Raw genomic sequence first — 26,794 nt, 5'->3', positions numbered from 1 at the left:
CGTGTTGCCTAGACCACGGCCTTGCCCAACACAAGTTATAAATTCGGGCACCACCGGGAATCGAACCCGAGACCCCAGGATTACAAGGCCAGCGTTAATACAGAAAATTACATAGAGACTTGTAAAATTATTGAGAAGAATGGGGGATACATTATTTAAAGTATAGGAGAATAAAGCATTTCAAATACATTATTAAGATATTTTTTCGGAGGAAAAATTATTGTTGGAACAATACGAACGTACAGTATCCACAAACCTTCCTCGACCTACGAGAAGAAGTAACCGGAGAACAGAGGAAAATACATAATCCTAATGAGTGACTTCAAAATTTTCACACTTGAATAGAGATTGGTAGAGATATGATACAAAAGAGAATTACATTAATGGGAGACGTAGCACTCACGGGAAATAGGAGAAATGCACAAAAACTTTTATTTAAAAACCCTGAATGAAAAGGGTCACTTGGAAGAGCTAGACGCAAATGGTAGGATAATATTAAAAGAGATCTTAGGGAAAGGTTTTCTCAGTGACTTACGGTAAACACCACGAAGTGCCGTTTCTCATAATCCAGCAAGGAGTTGTTCCTCACCCGGATGACAAAATTTGCACGCGTCTCCCCCACTGTAGGGGCAACCTCGAAAGTCCCGTTATTGTTGCCCAGACTTATGGAGAATACTGCGTTTTTCCCCTGTTCGTAATAAAAGCGAACATAGCATTACATTTATTAACACGAAACAGAAGGATCAGTCTATATTTGGTAAAAAATAATTTATCCAAATTGTATTTTATTTTGATTATTTTAATAAAGTTCTTTTCTGGATCTCTTTGATAAGAGTTATTGACAATCATTTAAAAAATCCATGTCCGAAATCCTTAGATATTTATACACTTCTTACAAGTAATGTTTTACGTGTGTCCACGCTGAGAAACGGATACATGATATGTATTGGGCAGGTTTTTTTATAATTTATCTTTCCTACATACATGCCACGTCCAGAATACTTAAAGGATGATTCCAAGTATTGAAGACACAGGGAAAAAAATAAAAATACATGCTGAAATTTGATATTTCCTCGTTTTACTATCAGTTGGTAATTATTAGGCTATGTTACAATCAAAGGCATGCTTACTACGTCATCATCCCTTATTTCTGCTATGTAGGGGTCGTTAAAGATGAGGGCATTTCCTTGGGGGCTGTTCTCGTCCATCCACGTCACATATCTGAAGGAAGAAACAAATTGGGTTTGCTGGAGCAGCTAACAGCGGAAGTTTTAAATTTGTAAATCTCGAAATTAACAAATAATAATCACAATGTGATGTATCTTCCGGCTTAATATGTAATATTAAAACAATTATCACCACAAGCTATTACGAGACGATAAGGCGGCCGGAACATGATTCTGATCACCTTCCTCAACCTAATGTCGAGGTCCCCCCCTCCCCAAATCACTGACCTTTCGCTGTCGAAGTATGGAGGGGTGTTATCGGGCTCTGCCATTATGAGCGCGAGCTGCACTGTGCTGGACATGGCGAGCGGCTCGTTCACACCTGTCTTCACCTCTTCCGCCATTATGGTCAGCAGAATGGGTTGGAAGGGCTGTGTGATCTTTCGCAGATCCTTCAAAGGCTTTACCAGACTCAGTTTCCCTGAGAATCACCGACAAAAAAATATCAAGAACAAGCGATTATCTTTTTAGGAAAGGATGTAGAAATAGTCGACCGTGGTCTATTTCATGACAATATATAGGCCTACAGACAAAAGGGGTAAACCACGGTAGCCCGAATGCACGTCTAGTGCACTGCCTCTAAACAAAAATTTCGGCTATTTACATTAAATATATCGAATATGACGTTTAATTAAAATTTAAAGGACGGTGGTTAATCTGTTAATGATCGCACGAATTAAAAATGATTTCTCTAATGTAAATTTTCAGAAATAGCAAGTTGCCCACCTGTGTCACTATTAAGATAAAGATAAACTTCATTGCGTGAAAGGTTTCTTGTTAGATTTATAACACTATAGATCAAATCATCTTCACAACATATTCCCTAAGATCTATCTTAATGCTCTCTTCCCACCTACTTGGTCATGTATCTTTAAACAATCCATTACACGCATTATGCGTAGCGCAAATTATGTTACAATTTGGGTTCAAATATTTTATTACCACATTATATTTATTATTTTTACCCACGTATCATATAATTCGATAAAGATATACAAAGGTACGCAACTCATACCATCAAATATTTCTGTTTATATTCCAGCTACTAAACGTTTATAAAACCATATAAAACAGAGATTAATTAATTTTCTTACGTTAGGATTATTTTACTTCTGGTCTTATCCTGAATGCAAACGGACTGATTAAAGTGGGGTCACTGAACTACGAAATTCCCACCTTAATGATTGCATGTTCCGGCATTCGTTGAAAAATAAAATTAAAGACGGCCACGCAAACGTCGTTAAACTATATCCTTGAGGTCAGTTCGAGATTTCGTGCTCATAAAAGTGACCGCATGCAAAACCTCAACTTGGTTGCATGCCCAAGATAATATATTCATTGCTTCCTCAGTGGGAAACGATAAGACTGTGATTTAATACCCTGGGTGAAGAGCAGAATGGCTTAAGAAAATACAAGAATATAAGACTTGAGGTTCTCACAGCGGTGAGTATGAAGATTTCTGTCTTCTGGGTTGTTGCGCTGTGTAGTCTGGTCGATGTTTACCAACGTTTCAGAGGTCATACTGATGACGGAGGCAGTATGACCTCTGAAACGTTGGTTAACATCTACCAGACTACACAGCGCAACAACCCAGAAGACAGAAATCTTCATACTCATCGCCCTGATGATGGAGGCAGTATGACCTCTGAAACGTTGGTAAACATCGACCAGACTACACAGCGCAACAACCCAGAAGACAGAAATCTTCATACTCATCGCCCTGATGATGGAGGCAGTATGACCTCTGGGACGTTGGTTAACATCGACCAGACTACACGGCGCAACAACCCAGAAGACAGAAATCTTCAACTACAAGAATAATTTGTGAGTCAGGGAGATCACCCTAATAACGGAATTGACAAGGACCTCTTCAAAGTTGGTAAACGTTTACCAGCCCAAAAGACAGCCATCTTCTAAACATTCCGACGAATGTGGTATTGGGTATGACCCATTCAATGCTTCAGGTTCTAAATTTCTACATAACCGCTGCCATAATTTCTACTTTAGTAGGCGAGGATCACTTCTGCCCATAGAAATGTAATATCGGACGTTAGACGTTCAATTTACCAAAACCTTTCTCCCATGAATTTTACCATAAACCTTCAGGTTTCTTTTTAATAATGGCCACAATTATTAATTATTAGTTTTGAACGGTACATAGAGCTGGAACATGCAAACTCAAGATCCTATCTATTAATGATCTCATAGTTTAACCAGAAGGAGTTTACGTAGTTGGAGTAAAGTTCAACTTAAGGCCAGTACCTTCTTCAGGAAATGTCAAATAAGGTCTATGACCGCAGATAGATCTAAACATAACCCAGTGTTATACTCCACACTCCTGGGCATAATTGGTGCTACATTAATGTGAAGCTGTTATAATGGCATGGGTGGTCACCGACAGAAACCATGATTTCCTAAAGTTCCGAATTTCTTGATCACATTCAGAATTATAACAAGTACTTTTATTTAATGGTTTACGTCTATTTAGCGACGCTATCAGAAGCTCAGATTGTGTAATGTCGAATAATAGGATGATTAATTAACGAGGTTTTAACCCGGGACATCCCAGATGGGAAATGCGCTAAACTTTCGATCTACCTGCTTGCTTTACAACTGAACAATGGGTTTAAATAATTAACTAGAAGTCTTGACATAAACTCAAATATATTATTCGCGACTGTTAACATATAAAAGATTGAGAACCAAATTTAAATTTCAGATGCACAATTTCTCACAAACGAGGCAGTGCAGACTGAGTTATAGCCCGACATCTGTAAGGTAGAAATGCCACTAATTCGAAATGTCAGAGTCACGATAATAAAATATTGTTTCATCTTATGTGGATGAAATTCCTCTAAAAATTAGGCTAGATTAGATTATTTCTTAGAATCGTGAAAATTATTAATTAAAAGTAATAAAACCTCAGCTTTAGTAATGTCATTTCATCTTCACCAGCCAGCTGTCTTAGACTAAGGCCTATGTGTATAATCATGACTCCGTCGTAATTGCCTCGTTTTGAACTACTAGCAGTTGATGTCGGCATTAACATAATGTAGTTTATAAGTCGTCACTATTTCATAAACATTAAAGGTAGCTTTAAGTCTACAAGAAGAAACATGATTAAAACCCCGTAGTGCACGTATACCCGTTAACTAAGTAAAGTGAGAAATTCGGACTTGGTACACTTTTACCCTGCGATGACCATTGCTCACTCTTGGCCTCGTTCTTCAAAGGGAGTCAGTGAAGTTGATAAGAACGACCCTGCCGGTTCGATACTACCGCCCACGTCATCATTAAATATTCACATTTGCTATGGCGACCTAGATACATCACTCGAGACAGCATTCAACATGGAAAATGTTTGTTCCAACGCTACGTTTTATAGAGATTGATTGGGTGAAACAGCTGAATACGCTACAAATGACAGACAGCAGGTACCTCATCTTTGTTGCATAAGAGCGTTAGGGCTTCCGTGAAGTTCTAACCTCGAACACTTCGTTGGGTTATGAACACGCGTCTGCCAACAGTACTCAATACTTGTGTTCTTCATTTCGTTGTCCTGGGAGAAAACGTCGAAACGTCTTCTCATTTTTAATATGAAGATGTCAAGGTGACCTGTATGTTGTTAATCTATTAGAAATATTTCGTATTCGGGATGTAAGAATGCCTTGTCTATCTCTTGATCGTATTTTCGTATACCTTAGCAATAAGCCTTGTTGAGTGGGCCAAAACTATGGAACCAGCTAAGGTTAAATCGGAAAGGAGGTCGAATTGTGTAGACGAAAATAGTTTGTGAGTCGAACTTCTTATCTGAACGGTTCCGTGTTGATTTTCTGATTAATTGTAGTAGCGGATAAGAATGTGCATATATATCACGCGGTTACTCTACCCTGGTTAATGGAAAATACAAACTACGGAAAGAAAGCTTCTCATGCTCTGGGCATTATGGTTTCTGTTTTGTTCTTATGAGCTGTGACGTCGGCGAAGTCTAAGGGCCAAAAACCCAGAACACTACAAACAGTATTTAAATGGGTCTCGTGAAGAGAGATAATAGTGAAATTGTTCACCTGTTTTTTCGTCGATGTCGAAGAATGGGGTGAATGGGTTGCCTTCTGACACGATGCCGTAGCGCAGTTCGCGGGGAGACCCTTTATCGCCGTCCTCTGCGCAGACCGTCAGCACTACGTCATCCTGTATAATGTGGGTGTGATAATAGATTAAGTAGCACTGACAAAATTGCATGCTTCAAGGCCACGGAAAAACTTTACCCCTTACCGCGTGGCTCTAAGTCACCAGTAGAGCTTTGATACGCTGCGAGTTCTGAGCTGTCTTCACTCGCGTGGGCTCCGCTTTCAATGTAGCAACGTTGTACGCTTTTGCTGTGCGTTGAAGTATGCATTTTTGTGAGGGACACTACAGTGATTATCACAAGTAATCTTACGTGGTCGATCATCGGCTCACAAGTGATAAATCTCAACAAGTATAGAGTTATGGATTCATGAAAGGGACACACTCTGAAAGTATCATCATAAATTGTGCAAACAGAAAATACAAAAATAAATAAAATTAAAGAAATATGATGCATGAACCTATGTAAATTAATTAATTGATTATTAAATAATACACAAAATATACGTAAATAAATAAATCTGTTACATAAATAAATATCTCGTTCCAAGAAACACTTCGTCCCGAGAAGCTAAAAATAGTTCAGCTTGTCAAGAATTTTCCTGATTTGATAGAAACCAAATATTAATTACTATGTTTGTAAGTGAAATAAAGAAACGAATAGGAATACATAAATACATTCGTGAATTAATTAATGAGTAAATATACATAAAAAAGAAAATGGATCAGTAGGCATAAATACAGAAAGAAAATTACGAGATAAATACACAAACTAGTCAATTGGACCTACACATAATGTGCTCTCTTAGCGCTCACCTCCTGTAGCGTGTTGTTGAGGACAGTGACCGGCGGCACGGATGTGAAGATCGGGGGAATGTCTTGGACATCTTGTACTGCGACGGCAAGGATAAAGCCGGCCAAGTTGCGGGTGTCAGTATCAGGCTCTGCATACGCATCCTGCCAACAAAACGAAAGCAAATGCCCTGGGCACATCAAACTCCAAAAATTGTGTTCGTGAGACCTGAGTTTTCGCGACGATTAGATAACTACGACGCCCTTGTGGGGTTTTGGCGCCATATAGACGCGCAGGTAGATGCCGACGTTTCGGATCATAACGTTATCCATTCCCGTGGAAGCGTAGTGTTTCTGTTATCTTAATGCGAGCCATATCTTTTGGCGGAGCACGCTTTTTTTAAAAACGAGGGCCTGCGGACTGAATCATGGCAGTGTAACTACAGTTTCTGCTGCGGAGGAAGAAACACGGATTCATGTACTTACCACAGCGTACACTGTCATCGTGTACATGGACTGTTTCTCGAAGTCTAGCTCGCCATTCAGGATGATGGTTCCATTCACGGTGTCCGGAGAGGCTAGACTCTGCCTCATGGCAAAGTTGGGAGAACCCTGCAAGAAAGGGTACCGCGTTCAAGGGCGTGTTAGCTCTGTCAGCGCTAGGGCGTTTGAAGACATTTTTGTTGCAAGGGATACAAAAGATTTGCCTCAATATACAAAAGTTTACACACTACGGTATTGAATACATGGCGCCTCAATCAAAGATATCCAACTGCAGCCAAATCCTTCCTCAGTATGTAAAACGTGCCCGACTAGTCGAGAAATTGCACCTTTTATGGAACCAGAAGTTTGCTGATGTCTACACGAAGAGTTCGCTAGTGATCTCTATCCTGAGGCAATTTAATCCAGTCCACACATTAGCAACAAACTTATTTAAGATCCAATTTAATATTATCTTCCCATCTGTGCTCACGTCTTCCAAGAAATGTATTTTCTGCAAGTTTTATGACCGGGCGCCTTGTATTCATTTCCCATCTCTCTTGTCTGTCTCTTATTCCTTGTTTGGGCAGAAATAAGAGTTAGAAGGAAGCACATACCCGCAATTCCAAACCGACGTGTCTCGTGTTCTTTGGGTTTTTTCGGGCGATAACGTAGTCCAGCTCAGTACCGACCTTCGTGTTCTGAAATAAAAACGAATAAACATCTATAGGCTACAGCACGTAGCAGCAGAGTAAATGAATTATTAACAAGCTGCGATTTAAACTGTGGGTATGACGCAGTAAAGAATTAGATGAGTCATATAATCCGATTCTTTTTTTTTTTCATTTATCTACGACTTACGCAATTACGCTTTTAACAACTTAAATCAAACAGCTTCGAATAATACGATAATTAGTGGATGTTGCATTGGAAATAAGTTATATAGGTCGGTATTTGGCTGGAGCGGCTGAACAAAACCACGGAATCCTTAGTCATTATAATCGCTCTCCAGGCCAAAGTTTCTATCCAGGGACGTCCTGAGTACAGATAACTTGAAAGGAGACAAATAATGTGTGTGATTTACACGGCACAGTACAATGTGTGCCAGGTACTATCACGAGGTTCGATAGGCGTTGAACGTAAATATTTAATTTGGTTAAACTAGGCCAGAAAATGATTTTCTGGTGGGAAATTTTACTGTATTGTTCAGTGGCGAACGCAAACGCATGTAAAAAAACTACGGCCATAAAAAGGGGGGGAAATAAATGTGGTAATCAACCATAAGTTTTCATCTTGTGAGGCCAACACGTCAGAAGACAGGAAGGAAAATGGATAAGGTAAAAGCAAAATATAAGAAGGAAAGAAAATAAATTTAAAACGAGAAGAAAAAATACATTTTGAATAGATTCGTAGAAGCATCCCACGAACGACTGAAATCGTATAAATTTTGTCCCTATCGGGTGGCCGATCATTTCGGAGACGTGTCCATCGGAGTGACTAACCGTACCTCTGGAACCACGACGAGCAAGGGCAGATGCGGGAAGATGGTGTCGATCGGCGTGGAACTGTTCGTGGGTCTGATGGTGCACCGGACGCTGGTCGTATCACCGCGGGTGTCCCTCAGTCGAATCCTCAGGTCGTACACACGTCCCAGCTCCAACGGGCGGGCCAGCAGAACATTCGCCTCGCAGAAGGAGTGGTTCCTGGTGCAGGGCAGGTTCTCAATGCGAACCACCGGCTCGGCTCCAGCTCCTGTACAATTCAGCATGCAATAGGACATAGGGGATACCACTTGGTCCACAACCACATCAAACATCCTTTCCAAATCGTTGCTTCATAATCATACTGTCATTAGACGCTTACAATCAGACCTGCTATTAAATTAACCCCAAATAAATAAATAAATAAACAGAGACAACTCTGCTTACCAATAATGTCGAACTCCAGAGGGAAGTCAAAGTCTGAGTCGGTTCCCCGGAGGCGGTAGATTGCAGATCCTATCTTCGCGTCCACGGGTACCAGCAGCATCCTCATCGAAGTGGCCACATCCAAGACGGGGTAGTTACCGGCCGTTACAGTGGCCAGTATCAGGAGCACCAGCAGCGGGGAGACCATTCCACCACCTGCCGAGACGTTCTGATACACTACTTTGCTTCGTATTTGTCATAAACTATCGTCATTGAACCTCAGGATGGCGTATTCACGTCGTGTGAAGACATGTTCTGTGTTGTGGAGACCTGATGATCGAGGTATTAAGGGCTTCTAAAACGTCGGCAAACCTCTACCAGATTACACAGCGCTACAACCCAGAAGACAGCCATCTTCGTACTCGCTACCGTGAGAACTTCAAATCACTTACCCACTGAACACAGTCTAACACTACTTCGTGTGTTCTTTGCAAACATGACTAACACTTTTTATCGTTTTGCTGCAGATAGCTGAAGAACATGGTAGCGCATCCGGAATGGCATGTAGACTGACGGATTATAATTTTCTTACTCCCCAATAGAAGTCTACGTGAGTAAGTCTGTCCAAAAAGAGAAAAAAATGTCCATTCCAGGAACAAATCATTCATACACGTCGGACGCTGGGCATAAAACGAACAGGAGACCTACTGAGAACTACTTTTTGTTAGGGCCAATCGAATAACTTACTGGGGAATTTTCATTCCATCACAGGGAACAACCAAGCGTTGCGACATTTCTGATGTCGTGATAATAAGTCCAATAGTATAAAAGCCAACAAAAAGCTTTAAAAATAATTGTGTGATACAAGATAACGGAATGGACGTAGACTACGTAATTAACACACTGACCATGAAACGTCAGCTTCCCACTAATGGGTTGATTGATTGGTTTATTTCACTATTTAAAGGGCAAATATAACTAGTATTTAATAATTCGGTTCCTTACCTTAAAAAAATACTCCGCATCTGTGCTTTTTCAAACGTTACATATTCTTTATATATGTTTAATTATTCCCTATAAACGCCGTCACCAAACATCTGCATGCTTCTAAGTCACAGAAAAATATTACAATGTTGCAACGCGAACAGAAAAACCTGGCGAGTGAAGACAACTCAAAACACGAAGCGTAGCATAGCTGCAATGTTGACGCCGCACGGTAACGGGAAGGGGGGAATCCTTCCGTAACCTTGAAGCATACAATTTGGTGACGGCTAATGTAACGTCATTCCACAAATTAAAGTAGTAATAATATTATTTAAGATGTAGAATTTGAGGCAATTTGAGTGCAGATTGCTGTATACTAGGTTGTTGGACCTTACAGTCTTTTGTCTGTATGCCAACGCTTTTAGGGACATGCTGCCTTTATCTTTAGGGCTGATGACACAGACGGCCAGAACAGACTACTGTAGTGATAACACTTTAGGCCTTGTATTAGGAAGTCACGTCGATCAAATTCCCTCTGTCTCTCCCGATCTCTGCAGTGATAGCATCTTCAAGTGGGTAGCGGCAATTTCCTGTCATATCCTTACATTTCACTATTCACGATCAACTTCAGCCCTCTTTCGACACAATATAATCTCTGCATTTGAAGAAACTTCATTAATTAACCCCCGAATCAATCAATCGATAAGTATTACGCAACAAAATAAGTCCTATTGACAACTTTCAAGCTTGTGAATAAATATTAATAGTGTTCATAATTCCTGAATATTTTATCCAGGATTTCAGCTAATAAACTCGTTAAAGAATATATTTAAAAATTATGTAAAATATCTTAGCCGGTATACTACGACATGAACGTGTAATTAATATAGTGAAAAATGATTTCTTATCTTTAGAAATTGCTTATAATTTAGAGTAGAGAAAGTTAATTTATGCGTCAATAAACATAGAAGAGAATAACTGAGATCCAGGTTTCAGGGTTATGGACACGTTATTAATGTGGGGCGTGTCCTCACAAGGTGCCCCCTGAAGGGCACACGCTCTCACCATCAACCCAATAACAAATGACCCTTCAAAGCGACGAACCGATTGCTTTTTGTTCGCCTGTTCTAAGAAGAGGTTCATATTGATCGTAGGCATAAGGAGCGATCAAATGAACAGAAAGGGGGTGGATTTTAAACACAGAGAACAATGCATGTTGACTTAGAAGAGGAGGTAAAGTAATTTAAAGTAGCATCTAAGTCAGTCCTTCCAAAAAGCCCGTACTTACACTTGTTACTAGTTTCACTTTAATGGAACAGCAACACAAAGGACATAATTCTGTACTTATTTCTCACATTATAATCTAAGGACAAAATACATTTGATTAAAGCCTCCAACTGGCGTTACAGCTACAGATGATAAGATGATGACCGGCGAAAATTGTGACGTATCTGTACGGTCTACACGTGTGTTTGAGAGGTACCAGATTTGAATTTTGGCCAAGTTACAGGACAATCCTACATTTTTTCCTTCATCCTCTGAATAGTATCTTTAAACCTCCTTAAAAGCCTTAAACTACTCATTATTAATGAATATGTTCTTATTTTATTCTAAAGTACAGAATTGTAAACTCTGCAGTTAAACAATGTCACTAAGTAAATAAGAATAAATTACATATTTAATAATCTTAATGAATTATGAAAATAATATGCAGCTGATCAGAAATAAAACGTGTAGAGCTAAGTTAATTTACTAAAAGAGACAACTATCCTAAACTGTAATAAAAATAATGCTTAAAAAATTAAAAATTTACGTTCTCACAAACTGTTGACTCTTTAGGCCAAATTTATGTTAAAAGTTATCCTTGTGTCTAAGCGCCATACCATGAAGATGTGTGCTAGCGTGGAGATACAGCTTTATCTCAGCTTCAGATGAAAGCATGTTAACAGCTTCATCCTCCGGCCGCCTTGGGGTCCGGAACAGACCACCCATACCTGCTGTATAAAGGTCCCAGGGTCGCTGAGTCTGATTCATCGAGTAATGTTGGGGTCTTGTGATAGCATGTCTGACTTCGATCGAAAGCAAAGTGACCACTAGCAGCAGTCGTCAATATTAAAACATGCTAAGGTCGATGGCTTCTATGGTAACACAACTAGGTCACGTGACGGGGTATTTGCTCTCAGTCTCAGTTTGTTTATCACAAATGTAAAACAGAACTTACAAGCTTTGGGGATAAGGTTTCTGCTCAAAAATAATAGCCGGTCAGTGCCATTACCAGATGAGAATTAAGTAAGGGAAACAAAGTCTGTAGTTACTGTCATATTATGTTAACACCAAAACAGACGGTGTTTCATTACGTTTAGAAATTTTAAGGCCGTATGTGCACGGGATAATAGCATAAATGCCATCCACCCATGAAAATTATGGAAGATTTGTCAAAATAGGACTCAACCTCTTCTTTCCACATCCTTCCGGATCCTTAATTTATAATTATTAGCCAGTTCCACGCTGCTATATAAATTATCAATGAGACGCATCGCACTGATGACTCAATGTCGTGAAAACCTCAAATCCTATTAAGTTAAAAAGCGTCGTTAATCACAAAATAAGGGGGAAAAACTACAACTTGGGCACATGGAAACTTTCGTTTGGGCACTTCACGCCATCAGACACGTGAAATTATCGACGAGACTCACAGAAATGTAACCTCTCGTTCTTTGTCTGTCTAAAAAATTATATTTTATTTGTCTACATTTGACTCTAGACTTAAAAAACCGCCAACAAGAACTATTGCGCCTGCCACATCGCGATTAGGCTATGAGTCACGCAACGATGTCAGAGAAGTTGCCGACCTTGGAAACATGTCGACACGTGTGGGCAAAACAGGGCTACAGGTTTCGCTATCCTACATCTTTTACTGAGAGTTACGGTTTCGACTCTCGGCTCGCAGTTGAAGTACATTAATTGGAATTTCCTAGGTTTTCCTCAGTTCTGCCACGTGAATATTGTTATGACATCTTAAAACAGACAACAAAATCATTGTTGTATTTCCTGCCGAATTCTTCTGCGGTGCTGAAAAGATGTCAAATAAGTTAACTCAAAGGGAAGACGAGCCCAGCACTGTGGGCATTTACATAAGCCAGAAATTTTAATGCCAACTGGCGTTAGCCAATCTCGGACCCGTCAGGCAATGGACAATGCCGAATACGATATCTACAGTGTAACAAAAATATAGTTCTATAGCCAAGCATTGATGGTGCCGTGTAGTTGTCACTGACGTTGAAATAGGGAAGAATTTAATAAATACAACCTTCTCCGCACACCCTAATGCATTTTAGACGATAATTTTATGTTTCCAATTTTTAAACTAGATGCAACATTCTACTTTGATGACAGATAAAATAACGGTTAAATAAATTGACGTCTTATAAAAGCTGTCGACACTTTTAAATAAATACCATGTTACGAACAATTCATGTAACTGTTAGGGTCGGAAGGCCTGAAGGATGGAGACCAGTGGGAAGACGTAGACATACATGGAAGGATAATATTAAAACGTATCTTAAACAAATATGGATCGAATATGTGGACTGAAGTGACCGAGCTCAAGATGTCTCCGACAGCGGGCTCTTATAAACATATGTTTCTGTTTGTATATAAGACAGAGAATTTATTGACTAACTGACAGGCAGCTCCTCAAGGACTCTCCTCCATGGAAATAAAGGGTAACAAATGCGTACCTTGCTTTATATTTCACCCAGAAACCTACAAAATTATTCACCATTACCTAATACGTGCGTAAATCGTTTCTATTCAACACGCCGATTAGCTGCCAGTACAGTCCTTCATATTCATGTAAAAAGCTGTAAGATCCAATCAGAATATAAGCGGTAGACTTGTTTATCAAAGAGTACAGGCTAATTAAGACAACAACCTCATTACAGGTAAATATGTTAGGTTCTGGGCTTACCGCCCCTATTCGGTTTAGTGGTTGTGCCCCTGTTTTGCCAAGACCCGCTGACCTACAGCAGCAGCACAGTGAATGGGAAACAATATTCAATAAGAGAGCTTCAACGGAGATGTCACGTGACTGTTGGCCTCCTCCAGTGGCGAACTGGACGGTGGCAAATGGCAGTCGGCGTGTGTCCAGACAGGACAAATCGGCTATGTGTTGCAAAGGAAAAACAAATACCTCGGATATTAACGAGTCGATATTAAAAATAGATAAAAAAAAATTGAAATTAAATATTTGTAATAACATATTCGTATAATTTAATGTTTTCACTCCATGACTTCATATTATGGAATTAGGCAGTTACATTTCGTGCATTACTCATGTAATGCTCTAACGACCGGGACAGGAATTTCAGAATATCGTTTTAAAACATTTTTCTTGCCAGTGAACATGACACTGGCTTGATGCAGCAGAGGAATTGTTATTATTATTATTATGTCGTAATCATCATCATTTTATTAGTTTGACAATTCATGTAATTACGATATAATTTTTATTATTTAAATCTCAGCACACTTTGTTTACGAACGACATAACGTTGAAGTTCAATTTCTTATTAATCTTTTAAGGATAAAATAAATTGCTGTTGGTATTCGTTTGCCTACAAAGCAAATACTTTTATTCTTCCAGAGCAAGCAGTATGCTAAGACACAGACCAACAGTTTCCTGGCGTTTTGAATCTTTCCTGCATTCGCAGTTTGTTAATTCCAGTCCACCTCTGTCGAGCTGCAGAACCTACTCTACTCCACGAGCGCAAACAGTCTGACGCCAATCATGGTTCATCACAAAAGCACGTCACCTTGACTTACGAACATCTGTAAAAACAAGTCTAACCTTCTCGCAGGAACGGAAATAAATGCGTCGACAACTCCCCCCCCACCCCACGGGCCATGTATTTCACAAACAATAGCGGAAGCACATGTATTCCAACGGAGCACTCATAAGCGATTGTCCACATGCACTATTTACTATTTTGCATAAATCAACTGCCTCCATGTTCACATTTATTGCAGACAGAAGTTTTCTTATTCCGGATTTATCGAGGTTTTAATAAACCTACATATATTTTCCAACCACGTCCTTTACGATTTTACACACTTAACAGGCATCGACATTCATTTACTGCTAATAAAAATGTTCAGAGATCAATCAAAATATATCTAAGTTACTGATTTTAAAGTAGGTGGTACATGTGTTAACCTTTAAAACTTTACGTATCTGTGAGTAGTATCAAAGGTTAAACCATGACCTCCAGCACCGGAAAATTGTTTTGAGTACCGATGTTTTGTAGAGGAGTGTATTTCCGCTTGGCGAAGCACATGGCCTATGTACGTAGATTAAAAGCCTTTCCTCATTGTGCTGTTTTGATCAATAACAAAACACGTAGTGAGAGTCAATACGTTCCATTGGTGTGACCTCTAAATTTAAATTTAAGTGTTAAATATATGAGGCTTCATTATTTCCCTTCATACAGATTTCCTCTTGCAATATTATCCGGAAATTGCCTTTCCCACAATTTAACGATCATTATACTGCAGAACCATACAACAGCTCACAGAAATTTTCCACAATTTTTCGGTAAAGTTTACAGCTAATCTGATAGGCGGTCCATTATTATTATCATTACATCGATGATGAATTTATTTAACCACATCCACTTTATTTCATTTCAGTTTCAGAAAACTCGTATTTATGGACCGAATTCTATAGTTATTCGAATATATAAAATTAATGGCATCAGTTCATTTATTTATTTATCCACTTGTGATATTTTTTACTTTAGTATTATTAAAATAAAGAGTCAAGAATGAATACAGTCATGACGTAAATAGGCTAAATAAATTTGGTACTGGTGGTGAATTTTAAGTTTCAGAATCCGTGAATCGACTTTACACTTTTACTAACATTCTCATAAAAGAGTTTAAATCTTTTCCCACACAAATTCAACGTGTACACTAATAAAAGTTGGAAACTGCAGGACCTAAATAGTATTAATCTCAAGCAAATATTTGCAATAACAGTCATAAGTGTATTTTCCTCTAAATTAGTGTTTCGAAACACATGGTGCCTGCGCCAGACAGAGGACGAGACGCTTGCTAACAACCCTCTCACCTGCTAAGTCACTCCCCCTAATGAATCTAACATGGTTGCTTGGGCAACGGTTCTATAACAATGAATGCATTTGCAGACTCACCCTCCGTGGAAGAAACAACAGACTGTCAGCATACGAGCAGACACAACAGCGCGCCGCTTGGGGTGTGCATCCACGTTTTTCACGGAATTAATTAGAAAATTTCAAAATATGGCTTCACTCTTTGGAATCCCGGATTTAATCGTCTGCTGCATCTGTTATCTTTCCCGGAAACTCTATGTTATTTGATAATCTTTATACCGCAGGTTTGTCCAATTAGTCTCAGAAATTACGTTACCGAACGTTCTGGCAAGTGGCCAGCGCCCCTGCTTCATATTCTGGAAACCCAGGATTCATGTCTCGACTCTGATACCGGCTGTTCTCATTACGAGTTTCGTAATTTTCCTCAGTACCGCCATGAAAATTCAAGGACGATATGGTGAGATTTCAGGTTATCAAGTACATGACTGTCTTATGGGATACTGAACTTTGTAGTCTTGTAAAAAATTGAACGACGTTTTAGAGGTGCTTACTGCCTCCATCATCAGGGCGAAGATTATACCGCGCGCGAACATTTTCTGTCAGATTCAGTAGCAAGCGAGACAACGCAGACTCTTAGTCCGACAGATGGGTGAGGGGCTTCGGAGGATTGGAATGAAGACAGACGAGGCAAAGTAGTCTGATGATGGAAGACGGTAAGCACCACTGAAGCGTTGGTCAGTATCTACCGGAATATCAGGCGAAATATGCCAAAATACAGTCACCTTCAATTTAAAAGGTTCCTCGACTTGTTCCTTTCCAATCCTTTTCTCATTAATTAATCGCCCTTCCATTCGACACTATATAATCTTAGCAATTCAAAGCGTCGTTAAATAAAATAATCCTTGGCGTAACAGCCCTCTGAGAGCTAAAGCCGACTATCTGGAATAAACGGAGATAATATAATGACGTTTTATCATGTAATCATCATATGGCAAACCAAGATAACACGCAGTTTGGTCACCGTGAGTGAACTTGGCCTATTTAATATGATGTTATAATGTTGTTGTGTAAACATTCGCCTTGAAATTTTAAAATACACAACTTGTCTTTGTTAACAACTCAACCTTCAAAATCTAAAATAGACGAAGTCTCTCTCTGCACACTATAGCATGACTAATAGTTTTGACATGTATGGTGCCCTGGTGTTTGCCAGGAACACGGCGGCTTCAGCAAAGACGACCATGATTGATGGTAATAAAGTTTTCACACAATTTCTGTCTTCCCTCCCACTTCACCATCTTTATGACTCTCACAAAACACAGCCTCTAATTTATAACACCCCCCCCCCTCCTTCGCCTTTCAAGACTACAACAAAGCTTCGCTGTAGATAAATGATTTTAGTCATTCAAATAATGACAATGCCTTTTCTTGAGAGAAACTTCGTAAGAAATCAAGATATTTTATTCGTCTACTGAATACGTACACCAGTAAGGAACGAGAATTAAATGAATGGGCACTTAAGCAACGTACGAGAAAACGGCGTTGTCATTCGAATTTCATTGGATGAGGTTTATGTCATTTAACAACGTCTTTCAACTGTATGTGTCGTATAACGTAAGACAGCAATTGCGAAGTTGAACAAAGCAAATTTGAAGGTGTCTGCTGTTCCAGAAAGTATCGGGAAGAGCTGAGGAAAATCATGAGAAACTGCAGGTCGGTTGGCAACCTGATCTTCCAAATTAGAAGCAGTGTAGTAATAATATAATCGAAATATCTTGCAGTGCCTGTTGAAATTCAATGAGAAATTAGAGAGTAAGTGATTTAAGGATTGGTTTAGAAGACGTGTTTCCTGCGAATAGCATAAGAACGTAAAATATTTATTGTTTTATTTTATGCGAAAAGGTTGGTAAGGCAATATTTCAACACCGTTCCATTTTCACCATAATCTATAAGTACATTTTAAGCATTCCCTTATTATTATTATTATTATTATTATTATTAAATTACGAATTTTTTCACGTTCATAGCAGGTGTAAATAATATAATGAATTTCTATTACTTTTCGAAATAAATTTCTTTTTTCAAATAGACTGCAAAAGTTAGTGGCTTATGTAAAGCTGCAGGATATTTTAATTTTCGCTTCACTTATATCATGTAACTGAAACTACTTCTTTCGTATTGTAATTATGAAAGAATTTGGTTTCATGGAATAGAATCGTTGCTTGTTCAACCGACATCCACACAAGTGTCCATTTATCTGTCTATAGAGTGCAAATAATTATAAATCCGTACACAAATTTATTAAAAGTTTGTGAAAAGCTATGATTACTTGCAATTGCGAATAGAATACGAAATCTTTTATAATGCTTTCAAACTGACCACCTTCTGAGTGGAATGATTAATGGATTTTAACAGAATTCGACTTTTAAATAAAAAGTTGATAACTTATTTTGTACGCATCTCTTCACCGTGACACATAGCTTCCATTATTCAAATAGTTACTTTCTCGTTTCTAAATGTGATGGTTAAAATTTTACCTAATGGACAACGTTAAGTAATTTAGCAAGACGTCCATTAACTTTCAAGAACTTTATGAAATTACTTTTTCTTTCCTATGAACTAAAAGTGTAGCTGGACAGCAAAAATGTGTTGCATTTCGTCAATTACGATTATAAATGAGGGAGGGGAACCATGTTTATCTGCAAGTCTCTCAAGAGTTCTATTATTTATTTAAAGTTTCTAATTCTTATTCAAAATGTAGGTCTATTGTTTCTGATGCACCATATATAACCGAGAAGCAAACACTGTCATCCACACATAAAGAGTGAACAGAGTCAACTTCTTGTGGACAGATTAGTAGAACGCAAGAAGCAAGCTCTAAACAACAACAACAACAAACCTCTCCCTCCGATTCACTGTATATGCGTTAGTTTTTAGTAAATCACGAGGAATAAACAATGGAGCACCCAAGCCTGTTTTGCACGTAAATGATCAGCGAGAACTTCGTAACATTAAAGAAGAATTTTGTTCTTTTAAGAGTTCAGGTTAAGACACAGTTGTTCGGTGTAAATATTTTATCTGATGAATGTAATGCTGTTAACTATTTCGAAACACGTGTTTACATATATATACATATATATATATATATATATATATATATATATATATATATATATAAACATTTTAACTTTTAACCGAATTAACAAAATGATAAACGTTTTAATATACAGTCATCATTATTTCTGGACATCGGGGCGGAGATCCTTAGTTCAATGACAGAGAAGCAGGGAATTGGACCTGATTATGACGAAATCGATTCTAAACATGTTGTTCGAGTGAATAGAGTGTGTGTTATATCAAATCTAAATATAAAACGTAAAACGAGATAGAGATTAGCTCTATCTAGTGGGCCCAACTGTGTAGGAACCTGAAGACGAAGATAGAGTCCCATCTCCGAAACGTCGTTTTACGTTTTATATTTACTAGACGATGGATAATATCCAAGAAAATTTTTATTCAGTAGAGTGTGTGTTAGTTTTAGGATATGTAAATTAAGGAACTGTATGGAACTTACAAATGTTCACTTCCCGATGGGAGCAGGACCGAAGTATCGACAGTGAAAGGGAGCGCACCAGTAGCACATCACGTGTCCACAGATCACCACCACACACCAGTAACTGCCGCTGGCAATCAACAACCTCCCTACCTACTGACGTCCCACAGCAACTTTCGTATTTGGAGTGACGCAGGGGAGTTGAACAGGTCGCCGGCGTCTGTCAGAGCGCCCTCCCTCGCCCTAGACACTGCACGCTATGCCAGAACTGACCAACCCCTCCCCCTTGTATCGGACTTGCAAGTACAAGGCGCAGTACTCGGGACCCGTCTAACAGACTTAGAAACTGAGGAGCCCGGGCACTGGATAATGGGGCAGATGCCTCTGACGTACAGGATGGTGCTACTGAAATCACCACACAACTCCAACTCTGTCTACATAAAATGATAGTCGCTCAGTTTGTCAAGGAATTCCCAGTCACTGATGGAACTCGAACGCTGATTAATATTCTCTCAACCTCGCCAATGTTTCACTGAAAAGTAAGCGTTCTGGGTAATGTTTCTTACAAATAACTTCAAGCGCAGAGTAAATTACTGGATGGAGAAAAATGCATGAAGAGGAGGTTCATAATTCGTATTCATCTGATATAATTAGGCAATTAAGTCACTGTGGCTCCAGGACATACAAAACACATGATCAAAATACGTAATGTTACTCGGAATAGCTTCGCTAAAAGCTCACTTAGATATGATAATAATAATACTAAAATATATCTTAGAGGAGAATGTTACTATGATATGGAAATGATTGAACTAGCTTTGGGTAATGTCCGAAGCGGGTGTTTACGAAGAGATAAATTCCCAGTCACTGATGGAACTCGAACGCTGATTAATATTCTCTCAACCTCGCCAATGTTTCACTGAAAAGTAAGCGTTCTGGGTAATGTTTCTTACAAATAACTTCAAGCGCAGAGTAAATTACTGGATGGAGAAAAATGCATGAAGAGGAGGTTCATAATTCGTATTCATCTGATATAATTAGGCAATTAAGTCACTGTGGCTCCAGGACATACAAAACACATGATCAAAATACGTAATGTTACTCGGAATAGCTTCGCTAAAAGCTCACTTAGATATGATAATAATAATACTAAAATATATCTTAGAGGAGAATGTTACTATGATATGGAAATGATTGAACTAGCTTTGGGTAATGTCCGAAGCGGGTGTTTACGAACTAGGTGGTAAACCTTCATGTCCCTATCTTGAGGTAGTTGAATCCAGTCGACAAATTTATCTCTTAGGGGTGCTTTATGCGACCAGAACCTTCGCAGATGCACACAGCTGAATGACAAAATCGAATAATCCGTTTGCAGTGTGTGCCACGTGGCACACGGCATTTCAACCGTTGGACTGACAACGGAAGGACACGGAACGATTAGAGTAATGACAGGGACAGGTGACAATACATTAGACAGTGAACAAATCATTACCCACAAAACACAGACCGACCCTTCTACGCGTCACACCACCTACAACAGGGGAACACCTGGCCGCTTTAGGAGTTCCTCCGACCAGGTGAGCGTAGCGGTAACGCTGGAACCTTGTGTTCTGGTGGTGCCGTTGGACGGGTGGGTCTATGGCAGTACAGACAGACACGATGTCAAAGATTAATATCCCTCTCCTGGCGAAAATCGAACCCCGGTCGTTGTCATTATGTGCAGTAACTTCTACTCGACCTTGGCAGTGCTTTCTGAGGGAAGTCAAAACCTCTCTAGGTATCTCAAGAGACAAATAAAACGGTAATCTGCAACTTTGCACGGCTGGCACTTTCCCCCTGTTCTGAGGCTGTCACGCACATTAACGTCCGAAATCCCGCGGTATCGATTTAGTGCGTGAGACACGCATGTTGAAGAGACTGGCAGCGAGTTCGTCGCGGTCTGTCTTCAAGTCTTCCGCACAAATGTACAAAAGCTACCCTTCTTTTTTCCCACAATGCCATTTCCATTCTACGACTAAGGCTCTGAGATGAAGAAATCAGATTTAGAAGCAAGTTTACAAGAGCATGGGACGAACTGCAAAGGAAATGGAAAGGAAGTCCGTTTCGATTCTTTAGGAAACTGGATTCTGTGTTTACAAACGTAGTAAGGTAAAATCATATGAGAGTCTCAAGAAAGTAAAGATGTCTATAGTGGTCTTCTGCATTGTGACACCGCGTAATCTTGATTGTGGTCACCGTTTCGGCAGAACGTGCCGCCTTCATCTTAAAAAAGATGAGAGTGGTACGTCTTTCCGAAACGCTGACAACGGCCTAAAACACCACGCGGTAGGAACCGAATCTTTTAATATTTTTAAACGAGCTTGTGCTTCAAAAGGTTAGACAGAAAATCGATTAAAAATATTTCTTGTTATTTATAACAGGGCAAACACATTTACAAAATAATACAATGATCTTGCCTTTCCGTGTATTGCTCCACTGAGCATGATAAGCTCTCAGTTGCTCGGTTGATCAATAAATCTTAAGGCTTTCATGGAATCAGAAGTTTAATTAACATCTTCAATAGAGTCCGCTTCAGGACCATATTCAGAGCAACATGAACCCAATCCACACTCTCATATTGTTTCTTAAAATCAATGTTATCTTTCCACATGAAATAAGACAGCGCTCACGGGTCATCTGATATCGAGAAGAGCCTGCAGTGTCCTTCACGAACACACACCCGTGGCTCGTTCATTCCAGACGCCAATCGGGGCCTTCAGCCTCAAGTCCCAGTAAGTCCCTGCACGCCACACGTCCGGAAGCTACTGAATTATCAGTTGCTCGCAATGCAACAGTGGCTCAGCTCCTATGAAACGGGTGTAGCCCATTTCAATTCTAATTGCAGAGTCACGGAACAGAAAACCGTAATCAAACGGTTTGATGCAGCGGAAACATTTTCCACTTCGCATGTGAATCCCGTGTCGCTTCGTATTCTGGAGGTTACGTTTCTAAATCTCGCCCTAGAGACTGGATGTTCAGACATCCTTTGTGTACCTCTTCCGTTCCTCTGAACAAATTCTGTTAAGTCTCATAATCGTTTCCTCTGAAATAAATCATCATTCACCTTTGCCATTCGTCGTCGTTAAGCTATTCAGCTGTGTAATAGTCGTAATCCTCAGTCACTCCAGGTGAGTGACTGGATAGTTCTTTAAAACATTCCACGACTGTCCCTTCCTAACCCTCACTTATTAATCGTTCATGATCACCTATCCATAATTCAACACAATATAATGTCTTCAGTTTAAACAGCATCGTTAAATGATTTAAGAAATTGCCCCCGGTATAAACTGCAGAGGAGGGGAAGCGGGCAGTCATGGTTTTTGGTTACTCGGTCCTAAGACTCTTTCGTTAATTCCGTAGTCAGTGAGACGTCCTCGTGTATGAACACACAGGAATACACGAGCAGTGGACTTAATTCGGCCTTGCTCTCAACTGTTCTGCTCTCACGAATTCAAAGCGTATTATTTGCATGTGGGAGCGTATCTCACTTCTCTCGAAATAATCTCAACCCAGATCTATTTCGACTCGAGAAACATCAACAGTGTGACAACAAAATTATCTTCCTTCAAGTGAATACGAGCCTGCGCTCTGTTCCTAATTTCCGGGTACACACTTGGGGTTAATTAGCACTGATAATTAGGAAGTTGTTAAGACGTTTTACGCCAAACTCTTAAAAGCTGCATACGTTAGGTTAACGCTTGCAGGATTCGGACAGTCTGTAAATTATTCATAAAAATATACCTGCAGAGAACTTCGTAAAAAAGTATTACTGGAATTTCTAGTTCAAATCTAACTTACAGGCGCTACATAGACAATTGATTTTTTTTTTATTTTTGTTATACGAAGTGTTTTCCTTTCCAGGAACATAGCTTCTGGTGGCACTCTTAATGCACTGGTAGTATTATTGCCTTCCCCTTTGTCTCATAAATTTTCTGACAAAAAAGGACATACTTTTTAAGTATTTAAACAGCAAATAAACGTTTTATCCCTGTTTCATTATCAGTAATTCACGAATTTTAATAACATAATTCTAAATTTTTGTTTTTTTATGCAAAAGATTATTTTACAAAATTCTATTTCGGACGATCTAAAATGAAACAGTTAACAGAGTATGGACATGTCCAAAGAATGGCAGACAACAGATGGTCGGTCCTAACAGAATGTGGGGTGGATGCCACCAGGAAGGAGTACAGGAAGAGCGAGACTTTGATAAAAAGCATTCAAGATGAACAGGAGGTGGACAGAGCAGAGAGAAGACTGGAAGTCGCATCGTAGTATTAGACTTTATAGGGACAATAAGAGTAATTTTGAGAATGTGGGGAAGAATACCTCGCGTTTGTCCAGTGTCTTCAGCAGACTGTTAAGAGACCTCGCCCACAACAAATCGCTGTATCGTCTTTGTCTCCATTTCAGATTTAACCACGCTTAAAACTATTCTTCAGACGGCTTCGAATTTGACAAATCTCTTTCTGTACCAGACTTAGAAAATAAATCTTCTTCAGACGAGATGTCTTCCTTAGACTTCGAAGAGGAAGTCTCCTTTTCTGTACCAGAAAATGGCTTCTCGTTAGAAGAAACGACATTTTCAGACTCCGGAAGTGGAGATTCTACGAGCATGTCATTTCCTTTATAATAGTTGGAGCCGCATTTGTAGAGTACGTTCAGTTTCGCCAGGTCCATGGGGCTGAAACGTACACGCTGCCCAATAGTGAAAAAAGCTTTGTGATCTCTCGGCACAATGGTGGCGCTGATGCTGTCTTTGGAGAATGCGACGGCTCGATAGTGCATGACGCTATGGTAATCGTACGGCAGCCATTCGTGGGGCTCATAATGAGATCGAGCCCGGAAATTCAACTCTCTTCCTGAGCACAAATAAATAAAATTTACTACACGAAAAATAGTGCACACAGCCTCGTCGTACCAAGCATCCTAAAACTCAAATTTATATCAGTATCAATTTTTTATCTCTTATGTTCACTTCTGCTATTATAATCCACAACACACGGGTCGCGGACCCTAATTTACCCAGAATGTCGAAGGCAATGGCGGTACGCACCGGATATGATGTTGTCCCAGAAGATGCTGATGAACCTGTCTCTGTCAGGTCGAGTATGTTCATGCCAGAAGCCTAAGGCATGCAGCAGCTCGTGCTGTATGGTGCCAGTCTTTAGGCAACCAGGAGAACTCAGGTAAAGATCAATTCCGCTCCCTATTGGATGATAGCCAACCTGAGATGCGCACCTGAGAAATATTCAAGCATTTAAGAAGCTGATATTCAGAAACGCGTTCATTGAGTGATGAGGTTTCGAGTAGGAAATTAAACTAAAGACACGTGCTTATAAAATTATTCAATACAAATATAACTCCATGGACCAGAAACCTTCTTGAGAAGGCAATAGTTAGCTCGACTAGTCAAGAAATTCCACGTCTTTTATGGAGCCCGAAGGTTCATTACCATGCTACAAGAATCAGGGACACGTGTCCCTATCCTGAGCCTGTTGAATCTAATCCAGATCAGATTTCCCTATGATTTTCCCATCTATGTCTAGGTCTTCTGATCCCCTCCCTTCAGGATTTCCAACTAAAATTTTGTACGCATTTCTAATCTACCTCACACGCCCTGTCCATCTCATTCCCCCTAGCTTCATCCTTCTTTGTTACTTTAGAAGTAACTTTGGAGTTCCTTATTATGCAATTTTCTGATGTCTCCCGCTACTTCAACCCTCCCAAGTCCAACTATTCTCCTAAGTACCCTGTTCTCAAAAATCATCAAACTCTTTTCCTTTTCCTTTACTGTGAGAGACCTTGTTTCACACCCATACAAAACCACAGGTAAAATTAAAGTTTGTAATCTTTCAATGTTTACGTACCCTCGATTTGTGTTCCGCAGAAGAATGTAAGTAGGCTCAGTGGTCCTGCGTACGAATCTCACGCACGTCTCACGCTGCAAGTCGGAAATCGCACTTTCGATAATTGCCACGTGCTGAGCACTGAACTCATGACTGTAGTCATAGTACAAAGTCCTGCCGGGCCATAGCATTCTCGCCCCTTTACCTTCCATCAGCTTCTTCTGCACCTCAAGGGACAAACTTGTACAATTAGCAGGTCTGACAATCAACTAATATCGCGTGATTGATTAATTTTCTACAACATCGAATCATAAGTTGGTTGTGAATGGTTGGGGAGGATGTGGTATAAAGTGGTTATGGCATTTCCGAAAGAAATCGTCTTCGTATTTCATTCCCTTCCCCCACGCGGGCTACGAAAAATACTCACTGAGCTCAACTGCTGCTCCGGCCGCAATATAATGTCTCCCTCGAAGTAATTTCCTTCCTCGGTGTCTATCAGCGGCGCTGGGGCTGGAGCTTTGTTGACCACATAATTCTGGGACGGGCGCAGAGACGTCAAGAAAGAGCCTTGTGACGGGCTGCGTTCTCTTCTTTGTGGCAAGTCCAACTCTTCTGTTGCCACTGAGCGATTGTGTGTGATTAAATGCGAAAGATGGCGAATTACACTTGCTTCTACACTGTAAAGGTGTCCGATAGCAACAAATACTAAACAGTAATGTCCGAACATCGTCTTCCTGGCTGTGGACAGGGCGTTTGAAATCTTAAGCATCATACATGACGGCCTGACACAGCTCGTTACACACCTGGGATTAAAATGGAAGGAAATGTTCAAGGCGACAAACAGACGAATCTGTAGTGACGTAGGGCTAATTCTTAACTACTATGAGATAACACGAATTACAGGGTGACCACAAATTAACTTTCGATCTGAGTAAAGTGAAGCTAGAAACATATGTAATTATAAAATTCAATTACTTCTTTGTATAATTTCGATGACACGCATTTATTTCGGTGTCGAAAAACAGGAGGCTGGAGGAAATTTGGTGAAAAGATCCATAGTTCGTATTCTTCACCGAATATTATAATGATCGAAACAAAGCGGATGAAACAGGCGGAGGATGTAACACTTATGGCAGAGACACTCGAAAGACCTGGACCTAGAAGGGATATAATATTAAAATAATTCTTATGTGTATAATAAAAACCTACTATCACACAGCACCACACTTACGATCTAAAATTTCACCCAAATCCGATGAGTAACATTTTCCAAGATAAAAGATGTGGGCGAATATGAACTTCACATTATGCCATTCCAAATTGTTGAACGCAGCACATAAATCAAATCAAGATAAAAATTATGAATTAATAATCACCCTGTAGCAGTTTCACTGTATATAATGGAAAAAAGAATAACGTTTCAGATCTTTCTCTTGATAAGATCAATCCAGAAGAGTCATTAGCAGGTGGTCCCATGTTTTTGTGAGCTTCAACAAATTATCCTAAGTCATTATAGTAGAATTCAAGCAACACGAACTATCTCAAACGTCAAGATATAGCCTTTTCAGTCCACGTACAATGGTCAATCCATTGACGATAAGCGACATTTAAAAAAAACTTGTTTTGATTGGTTCTTGGCTATCCAAAGGCGCTGTATCAACTCTAAACGTTAAATCACATACAATGAGATGGATAAATAAATGTGAGT

General features: G+C 39.6%; 2 protein-coding genes across 2 annotated transcripts in view; both read right to left on the bottom strand.

The window, feature by feature from the left end:
* Nucleotides 1–19,400, bottom strand: part of LOC110830942 (Cadherin 86C) — a 30,833-nt gene extending 11,433 nt beyond the window's left edge. Inside the window, exons 1-10 of the mRNA XM_022066387.2 lie at nucleotides 19,220–19,400; nucleotides 8,555–8,749; nucleotides 8,134–8,378; nucleotides 7,244–7,327; nucleotides 6,633–6,758; nucleotides 6,171–6,311; nucleotides 5,294–5,417; nucleotides 1,455–1,647; nucleotides 1,131–1,221; nucleotides 536–688 (exon numbers count right to left, since the gene is read on the bottom strand). Coding sequence (XP_021922079.2) covers nucleotides 536–688; nucleotides 1,131–1,221; nucleotides 1,455–1,647; nucleotides 5,294–5,417; nucleotides 6,171–6,311; nucleotides 6,633–6,758; nucleotides 7,244–7,327; nucleotides 8,134–8,378; nucleotides 8,555–8,741 — 1,344 coding nt within the window. The 5' untranslated portion in view covers nucleotides 8,742–8,749; nucleotides 19,220–19,400. The remainder of the gene's footprint in view (nucleotides 1–535; nucleotides 689–1,130; nucleotides 1,222–1,454; nucleotides 1,648–5,293; nucleotides 5,418–6,170; nucleotides 6,312–6,632; nucleotides 6,759–7,243; nucleotides 7,328–8,133; nucleotides 8,379–8,554; nucleotides 8,750–19,219) is intronic.
* Nucleotides 19,401–21,562: 2,162 nt separating this feature from the next.
* LOC110830939 (hatching enzyme 1.2-like) lies at nucleotides 21,563–25,979 on the bottom strand. The gene is made up of 4 exons (XM_022066383.2): nucleotides 25,514–25,979; nucleotides 25,108–25,313; nucleotides 24,294–24,478; nucleotides 21,563–24,099 (listed from the first exon to the last, which is right to left on the bottom strand). The coding sequence occupies exons 1-4, from the start codon at nucleotides 25,856–25,858 to the stop codon at nucleotides 23,669–23,671; spliced, it is 1,167 nt and encodes a 388-aa protein (XP_021922075.1). The 5' UTR covers nucleotides 25,859–25,979; the 3' UTR covers nucleotides 21,563–23,668.
* Nucleotides 25,980–26,794: the final 815 nt, after the last annotated feature.

This window comes from Zootermopsis nevadensis, unplaced genomic scaffold (genome assembly GCF_977971745.1).
Source record: "Zootermopsis nevadensis isolate Lab colony 2312 unplaced genomic scaffold, Znev_1.0 Znev_ptg000024l, whole genome shotgun sequence".
NCBI lineage: Eukaryota > Metazoa > Arthropoda > Insecta > Blattodea > Termopsidae > Zootermopsis > Zootermopsis nevadensis.
The sequence above is the reverse complement of the archived record's forward strand: the minus strand, read 5'-3'. Positions and strand labels throughout refer to the sequence as shown.